The sequence below is a fragment of the Panthera uncia genome, assembly GCF_023721935.1.
Source record: "Panthera uncia isolate 11264 chromosome A3 unlocalized genomic scaffold, Puncia_PCG_1.0 HiC_scaffold_12, whole genome shotgun sequence".
In the NCBI taxonomy this organism is placed as follows: domain Eukaryota; kingdom Metazoa; phylum Chordata; class Mammalia; order Carnivora; family Felidae; genus Panthera; species Panthera uncia.
Window position 1 is genome coordinate 40,124,602 of NW_026057579.1, and position 8,948 is coordinate 40,133,549.

The following is an 8,948-nucleotide window of genomic DNA, read 5'->3' on the forward strand; positions in this document are numbered from 1 at the left end:
ATTTCGAATGTGGTATTAGTCGTGAAAACGATCCTATAGGATCCCGATGCAATTTTTATTTCTTACAGAATGCCAATTCCTGTCCAGTTGATCGAACTATATTTAAATGTATCTGTATTCGAACTCGGTTTGGCGGTAAAATCTTGAAGAAGGTAAGTGCAGATGCTGTGCTAGAGGGCCCCTCCCCACACCTTATCATCATGTTGGTCCCTGTCTAATGGGAGAACGTGTGCTCACAAGCTGATTTGCTTTCCTGAAGTGAGTAAATACTGGTTAAGTGCTTTTGAGAAACCCGCGGAAGCGTCTGGAGCGTGAGCAGCGGCCACAGGGGTGTGCTGTCTGGTCGACGGGCCCGCGTGCTGTGGGCGGTGCAGCTGGCGTGTCCCTCGCACTTCCTCTCCCCCACTCCCACAAGCCTTCTCTACAGCTCACAGCTTCTCTTCGGCCACGACAGCCACGGGGGAGGCCAGGCCCGGGCGAGGACGCCTGCCGTCTCGGGACCACGCATCTGCTGGTGCTGGGCCGGGGCGGGGCCGTGTGCCGGGGGGCTGGGACAGGAAGTGGTTCTCCTTTGTTCTTTTGCTTGTCTGCTCGTGAGAGGCTTGAAGGGCCTGTCAGTGTCTTCTGTTGCTGAGGAGAAACGTTACAGAGACTCGAGGACACGCCTTCGACGTGTGTCGTGCAGCTAGCCGTAGACCTGCCGTTTTATTTACACGGCGCACAAAGCCGTAGATGCGCGGGGACTTGGCTCTTTGTGTGCAGATTTCTCGTGGGCACAGTGCTGGGCTGGAGGCGGCGGCTCTGCTTCTGCTCGTTCGGGTCCCCGTCACCTGTCCCAGACGCTGCCCTCCTTCCCTGGAACCGGGGCCTCCGTTTCCGTGTAGCCGGTCCTCACCTACCTGGAGCATCTGCCACCCAAGCGCATGTCCCCGAGCCCTTCCTGTGTGTGCAGGGAGCTGGGGGGTGGGGAGTCCAGGGGGCACACCGGCTAGTGCAGTTGGGGAAGATGGGAGAGTGACTGCACGTCCAGTGCAGACGGTGCCGGAGGCTGGGGAGGCCCCCGAGTCCCATCCTGGCCCCGGAGTAAAGGGCGGGCGAGCGAGCGGTGGGGTGTGTGACCTGGGGGGCTGACGCGGACGGACGGAGAGAAGCGCGGAGGCCGGGTCGTTCTGGGGCGCGGGGAGACGGGCAGGGGAAGGAAGCATCTGAGCACCTGGTGCGTCTCAGGCCCTGGATCACGGAGTCTTGGTGGTCGCGCCTCCTCGCCTGCCCGTAGAGGGCTGTTCTCCGTGCGCAGCTGTGACCGCCGCTGCCACGGTTCTCGAGAGAATGCGGGCCTCCGGCTCTTATTCTCTTCCCTCTTCACGGCTCCAGCGCCGCTGCCCTGGGGGTCCCCACCTGCTTGGTCTGGGGACCTTTCCATGGGTCGTCCTCTGTTTTCCGTTGGGTTCGCTGTTTCTCTCGGCTAACTGCCTGCACGTGGTTGCCGTGCGCACTTTGCCCCAGAGCCTCCGGGCCCGCGGAGCCTGCGTGCGTGTCGAGAGGCGGCTCAGTGTGCTCTGCACCGGCCCAGCAGCCGCGCCTCGGATTTGGGCTCCGCTTGTCGCTGACCGGCGGGGCTTCTCTGTTTCAGGTTCCGGTGGAAAACGCCAGAGCCGGCCGGGATGAGGAGGAAGACCCCACCTTTTGTGAAGTGTGTGGCAGGAGCGACCGGGAGGACCGGCTGCTTCTCTGCGACGGCTGCGACGCGGGGTGAGCACGGCGGCTTCCGAGGCAGACGAGGCCTTCGTGCCCCGGTCCCTGCCGAGCCCAGCCTCTGAGACTGGAGTGTTAAGTTAACGTGTTAGAGGGAAGTCCTGCAGGGCTGCTTCTGTGCTTCGTACCCACAGATCATCTCTGTGATGCTCAGGGGGGCCACGCCCCCCGGTATTCAGAACGCTGAACCCCAGGCCGCTGGTGGGTTACCAGCAGGTCTCCCAGGCTCTTTTGTTCCCACCATTTATATCCTCTACCCGTTCCCCCAAGATATTCTGAGGGGACTCACAAGATATTCTGAGGGGACTCACAAGATATTCTGAGGGGACTCGTGACGCATCGAGACTGCAAAAAAGGTGAGGGGCACGTGAGAGATTGGGGCTGGGGGCCCAGAGAAGGGCTTGTGCAGGACCCCTGCTTTCTGTGAGGGCAGGTGACCCTGTGTCCAGCGGGCCCTGGCTCCTGGGAGCCTTTCTTGGGCCTCCTTCCAGCACAGGAGGCATTGCTGGGTGTCTAAGGAATTTTTCTGCCACCAGGCTGTGGTGAGAGGGCTACAGAAACTTCTCCTTTGGGGCACGAGTGGCAGAGAATCCCGTGAGGCTGGCAGGTTTGGAGCTTTCTCTTGGGTAACAGGTAGCCCCTCTGAGGCCTGGACTGAGAAGCAGCAGGAGGTAGGAAGTGTCACGCCCTGGTGGCCCAGAGCTGGCTCTGGAGGCTCAGAGTTTATTCCCTTTGACTGCTGACCGGAGCCCACCTTCCGGGTGCCTTCCTCCCCAGACAGATGCCATGTGCTGTGCGTTTTGTCTTCCTGAGGCACCTCCCAGGGGCCTCCCTCTCCAGTCCCACCTCCTAGGCTCAGATACGCGCTGTCTGGTCTCCCTTCTTGCAAGGCTCTGCCCGTGCGCGTGCTGGATCGGTGCTCCAGTGTGGGGTCTCCGGGAGTCGCCTTGTCTGACAGCCCCCGCTCACTGGTGGCTGTGAGTCTGGCGGACAGGAGGGTGCTGCCTTGGGTGACAGAGCCAGCGCCCTGCTCTTGCTGTCCCTGTGCTAATTTACTGATGGGACCGAGTGCAAGCAGGAAGCTGAAGAAATGTGGTTTCGTAGGGACCTGGGGCCAAGAGGGTAGCTTAGCCCTCAGAACTCTGCTCATGCCTAAAACAGATCCTTTCCCGGTGTGTTCGTGGCCATTCTGGGCATGTGAAGGAAGGGCCTGGGACAGCTGGATGCCACAGGAGAGGCCATTCGAGGTGGGAAGAAGGCCTGCCTGTGGCCCTTGTCACTGGCCCTGCCTCTGCAGCCCACGGCCCCCCAGCCGAGTGCTAAACTTGGGTGTCTTCTGCTGGCCTTGCGGACAGCACTCAGTACAAAAGGTGCTGGTAGAGCTAAACGTTACAGCTGTTTGAGTGCAGGTCTTACGTGTCCAAACGTCCTCAGACCGTTAATATTTGCAGTCTGCTCAATTTGTTTTTTTTAATGTTTTTTTATTTTTGAGAGAGAGAGAGAGAGAGCGCGCGCGCGCGCGCGGTAGAGGGACAGAGAGGGAGAGACAGAATCCGAAGCAGGCTCCAGGCTCTGAGCTGTCAGCACAGAGCCCGACGTGGAGCTCGAACCCATGAGCCGAGAGATCTTGACCTGAGCCCAAGTCAGACGCTTCGGTGACTGAGCCCCACAGGCACCCCTGCAGTCTGCTCAGTTTTTGTTAACGGTTGTTTTTTAACTTAAAAATCAAGTCTGAAATTACTCTACTATTCTTCTGAAAATAGAGTCATAAGGTTTTCTGTAGATAACAGGAATACGCCACATCCTTTCATTGTTACAGGAAGTAAGATAAAGAGCATCTCTGATTTTTTAAACTTCTCTGTTTAACATAGAGGGGCAGTCACTAGGGAGACAGTTGACATCACCGCATCAGGTAGCCACAGCTGTCCTTGCTGGGTAGGCGGTCCATTCTCGGTGGCTGTGACTGCTGGGCAGAGCAGCATGCCTGGCACGGGAGCTATGCCCCCATCCTCATGGGCATCTTGTGGCCCTCACTGGGTGTGAGTCTACCCCGTGGGGTGACTGTGCTGGACGTAGGCTGGCCGGGTTGGGCACCCGTCACACGCACCAGTGGCCTCTGCTTGAGGCCCTGGAGCTTGTGTGAGGAGAACGTAGGGTGGCCCACGTTGGATCCTTGGAATGCTTTGTGAGATTTTGTTCCCGAGACCACGTAGGAGATCTCCTGAGGCTGGAATCTACTTGGGGTTTTGGGGTGCTCCCTAGGACTTGACGCTGGGCTGAGTTACACTCCAGGAGGAGCCCCCTCACCCCCATCCCTGCGGTCCTCATGTGAGGTCCTGGCGAGGGGTTCATGGAGTGAGGGCTTCCACCTGGAATTCTGTGTCCCTGGCTGCTTGTGTGCCAGCACCGTGAGCAGTACGTGGTCTGTGAGCAGAGTTGAGTCTGCCCTCGTGTCTTCAGGGCAGGGTGTCCGCATGGGGTTTTGCCTGGCTCAGGGCTGTGTGGAGTCTTGGGATGAAGTTTGGAGCAGGCTGGCGCAGGTGGCCCATGCCAGCGGTGACTCTTCCCAAACTGCTTTCCATGGAGACTGGATTGAAGCACCTGGAAAACCACGGTTAGGCTACATTTCCGTTTGCTTTCAGCAGACAGAACCTTTCTTTTTCCCTGAGCTTCTCAGACTGGAGTATGAAGTGTAAGGTGTCAACATTTGAAACTCTCGGGGCTGCTGAGTGACAGCCGGGTTGGGGGAGGGCAAGCTGACGTCTGCCAACCAGAGATGAGCCTCCAGCCACAGTCAGGCGCCAGATCCCTGCCATGGTCAGCGGCAGAGCCCCCACAGGACGCAGTGGCCCGGGTCAGGTGGCCACTTTCTTAGCTCGGTCCGTCCACGTAGTGTGCCTCCCCTGCAGGGTTCAGGGGCTGTCAGGGCCCCTTTTGGTGAGCAGAGATCCCCAGCATGCCCCCGGGAAGGACTGCGGGAGTATCACCAGCCTGCTGTCTCCCATCTGAGCACACCTCTGGGTGGGCTCCAGATGCCTCAGGGTCAGGCTCTGGGGAGATGACCCAGGCTGCCAGCAGCACCTTCTTGCTGTGTGCTTGTGGTGTCCCCTCTGCTGGGGAGAGGGAGCTCTGGGTCGCTCCCTTTCCTAAGGACCTGGGTCCACGGTTACCACCCTCATGACCTCGTTTAATTCCCCCCTTCCCCAGAGGCCCCATCTCCAAATACGGTCACACTGAGTGTTTGCTTTCAGGGGACGCAGTCCAGTCTATCGCAGGGTGCACAGCGGCCTTGGGGCACATTTGGATGACCGTTGTGTGGCTCACTCGGTTACGGCAGGGAGACTGACACTTGTCTGCCACCCTTGTGTTCCGGTAGGTACCACATGGAATGTTTGGAGCCTCCTCTCCAGGAGGTACCAGTGGACGAGTGGTTCTGTCCCGAATGTGCTGCCCCTGGAGCTGCTCCCACCGCTGGTAAGGTTTCCTTCTCAGGCAGGGCGTGCTGAGGGGGGCGGGGGGCTTCTCGTCTTGTGGGAGAACTTGCGGGGCTCTCCAGCAGGGCAGCCCAGGCTCCAGGGGGATGCCCCCTGCCTCCCACTCAGTCCCCCTGCCAGGATGGGGGCGTGGCAGCCCCACATCAGTCCAGGGTTTTCTTTCTTCCCAGATGCAGGTCCCGTGAGTGAGGAGGAGGTCTCCCTGATCTTGGCTGACGTGGTGCCCACCACCAGCCGGCTTCGGCCTCACGTGGGGAGGACCCGTGCCATTGCCAGGACACGACAGAGCGAGAGGGTCCGAGCGACCGTGAACCGGAATCGGATCTCCACCGCCAGGAGAATCCAGGTGGGTGCGCACGACGCTGTGGCTGCGAGGCTGCTCCTGGTTCAGCCCCTCTGGGTGCCGCCCGCCCCATCTTGGTGCACCTTGGCTGCCCAAATGCTCTGGGTGGTGGGCACAGCGGAGGGGTGCGGACGGCAGGGTGGGGCCTGCGAGGGCAGCGGCGTGCACCTGCGGGCGTGTCCTGGCTGCCGTGCGGGGAACCGAGCCCGGCAGGCCCGAGGGAGCAGGAGCAGAGAGCTGGTCTCTTCCAGTCCACAGTCCTGCAGGGAGGGCCCCACGCCGACCCTTCCAGCCTCCCTCCGGGTGTGCGCCCCGTCCTGTAGCAACACCAACCGGGGGCAGCAGTGCCTGTCACAGGTCGGCGTGCTCACCCAAGGGGGCGTCAGCCGATGGGGAGGGGCGGAGGACTTCGTGGGGGCTGGTGCCCCACGCCATCACCCGCTCCTGTGTCCACCTGGTGCCCTGCTCTGGCTGCTCTTTCCTCTCTGTCCCTCGATCTCCTCTCTCTGGTCCCCAGACTATGCCGGCTGGCTCTGCACCGGCACGGCGTGCTGACTCGTTGGCACTGGCTGTGCCGTTGGCTCCTTGCGGCCTTCCTGGCCCTCATTCTTTATTCTCACCCTGAACTTGCTTCTCAGGAGCACCCCCCCCCCCCTCCACCCCCGGCCCCGTAGTGCCCACAGGAAGCTCTTGGTGGCCGTCTGGCTTTTGCGGTTAGCCTGGCGGGTGTGTGTGCAGGGTTGACCCTCGGGGGCTCCCCGGCAGGAATGCCCAGAGTCCTCACGGGGCACAGCGGGTGGTATGAACAGCCTGAGGGCAGTCGCCTTGCTGACGGCACCCTCCTTCCCGTGTAGCATGTCCCACGGTACCTCATGTCTTCTCTGCTGGATGAGACCATTGAGGCTGTCGCTGCCGGTCTGAGCACTGCCGTGTACCAGCGCCCCGTGGCGCCCCGAGCCCCCGCAAAACGCAGGAGGAGAGCAGGTAAGCCCGGGTGTGCTGGCTCGGTGAGGGCCGCACGCTCGCCCCGCAGGGCCTTCCCCCGGAGTTCCTCCTGCCGCCGTCACCTGGGTTTTCAGGTAGCAGAAGTGGCACACGGACGTCTTGTGGGCCAGCTGGGTCTGGTCCGCGTCATCCTTGTGAACACCCACTGTGGGCGGTGAGGTCCCTGCGGCCATGCTCTCTGCGTGCGTGTCGGGGCCACTTGGCCTTCGTGTCGTTGGTCAGGAAGCTTCTGGAGAATTTGGCAGAATTGCCTTTTCTTTTCCCTAAATGCCACAGTAGATCAGGAAGACCCAGGTTCTGGACTTTGCTGTGTGGGAGCAATTAACAATGATTAATTCATTGCTTTCTTGCCACGTGTCTCCAAGCTGTGCGTTCTTCAGCTAGCACTGTGCTCCCAGGGGCCCTTTTCCTTCTCCATCACGTGTGACCAGTGCGGCCTCACGGACACCTGTCTTATTCACGTCTTAGGATCCGAGGTCTTTAAAGTCCGCTTCATCGAGATAAGAGTGTGGTGTGTCCGCTCCGTGTGGTTCCAGGTTTGACAGACGTAACGTCCAGCTGGCTTGGCCCTGCCCGTCCCAGCTCCGCCAGCCAGGTCCCAGCCCCGCCAGCCGGGTCCCGTCCCGGGCGGGTCCCGTCCCAGCCGGTTCCCAAGTCCCAGGCGGGTCCCGTCCCAGGCGGGTCCCGTCCCAGCCCCGCCAGGCAGCCCTGCTGTCCTCCTCAGCGCTGGGTGTCAGTTTGGTGTGTTTTCAGACTTCACGTAATGAGACCTTTGTGAGGTGCTGAGTGTGCTCCAGCTTAGCGTGTGTGGTTGTGGGTGCCAGTGGCTGGCAGTGGCTGGCTGGCTGGCTTCTGCTTGTTGTTGAGGGAGCGCCCCCCCCGCCCCACAGTCTGCCCCCCCACACACGGAAAGGCCGCACTTTGTCCCCTTTGCTGTCGAGGGTTGACTTTGTGTTGTGATCACGGCCGTAGAGGACAAAGGCGCGAAGTCCTGCCCGTTCTCGTACCCGTCTTCCTGTGGGCAGGGTTTCATTTCGGGTCAGCACAGGACCCGGCTGCTGGCTCATCGGGTAGATGTGCGTCCCAGGTCGCGTAGCACTTCGTACTACCCCTGTCGGCAGTCTGTGAACCAGAGTGCTGCGCGTCCTCGCCCACGCAGGGACCGGGCGGCGTGTGTCCTCACCATGCCAGTGAGCTTTCCTGTGACTCGGTATGTGTCGGACATGCCCTGTGTCCCCCGCCGTCAGGGCGGAGACCCGGTGCTGTCCCAGCTTCCTGCTTGGGGCTGTGCTGGAGTGGCCGCCTGTGTCCGCGTGCCTCGTGTGGCCTCTCCCCTTTTTCGGGGATGCTGTCTCCTGTCCGCCGGAGCAGGACTCACGATAGCAAACTGAGCTCCGTGCGAGTTCTCTGCCAGGGGTCGGTCATCGCTCCCGGCTGTTGGAGCTGGGCAATCCACACCACGGTCATACCGTTCCTGAGGTTTTCCTCGTGTCTCACGTCTGTGTCTCCTTGTGTTAAAACTCGACCCCTCGGGGCCAGCACCCTGCCTGCTCGCTGAGTCTCCATTAGACCGTGGCCTCAGGGTCACGGCTGGGTCGTGCCGGCGCTGAGCAGGCAGGACTGACTGCAGGGGTTTTCCTCTGTCCCTCACGTGCACACCACCAAGCCCCTGGTGTGCACTCTACCTGCGTGCGGGCAGCTGCATAGATCTGTGCTTGGTTGTGCCTTTTTGCTGGTTTGGTTTTCTTCTGTTGGCTTTGCTAGTGAGTTTTTTAATGCTTTTTATAGACTTTTGCCAAAGTGGTGGAAACATTGGGACGAACGAGTGGAGTCCCCACGGAGCCAGCCTGGCCTGGCCTCCCTCTCCCTCACTCATCTGCTCCCTCCCAGGAGCCCTGGAAGCACGGCCTTTGTGTCTTTTCTTTTCCTTCCTTCCTTCCTTCCTTCCTTCTTTCTTTTTTCTTTTCTTTTCTTTTCTTTTCTTTTCTTTCTCTTTTGGTTTTTTAAAAAAAATTTTTTTTTAATGTTTATTTGCTCTTGAGACAGCGCGAGCAGGGTAGGGACAGAGAGGAGGTCACAAAATCCGAAGCAGGTTCCAGTCTCTGAGTTGTCAGCACAGAGCCTGACGTGGGGCTTGAACTCACGAACCGTGAGATCATGACATGAGCCGAAGTCGGACGCTTAATTGACCGAGCCACCCAGGCGCCCCGTCTTTTTTTTTTTTTTTTTTTTTAATTTTTTTTTTTTCAACGTTTTTTATTTTATTTTTGGGACAGAGAGACAGAGCATGAACTGGGGAGGGGCAGAGAGAGAGGGAGACACAGAATCGGAAACAGGCTCCAGGCTCCGTG

General features: G+C 60.0%; 1 protein-coding gene across 6 annotated transcripts in view; it reads left to right on the forward strand.

Moving 5' to 3' along the window:
• Positions 1–8,948, forward strand: part of PHRF1 (PHD and ring finger domains 1) — a 30,515-nt gene that overhangs the window by 12,350 nt on the left and 9,217 nt on the right. For all 6 annotated transcript variants that reach the window (XM_049652667.1, XM_049652666.1, XM_049652665.1 and 3 more), the window contains 5 exons: positions 69–152; positions 1,634–1,752; positions 5,132–5,229; positions 5,420–5,595; positions 6,447–6,576. In XM_049652667.1, coding sequence (XP_049508624.1) covers positions 69–152; positions 1,634–1,752; positions 5,132–5,229; positions 5,420–5,595; positions 6,447–6,576 — 607 coding nt within the window. The remainder of the gene's footprint in view (positions 1–68; positions 153–1,633; positions 1,753–5,131; positions 5,230–5,419; positions 5,596–6,446; positions 6,577–8,948) is intronic.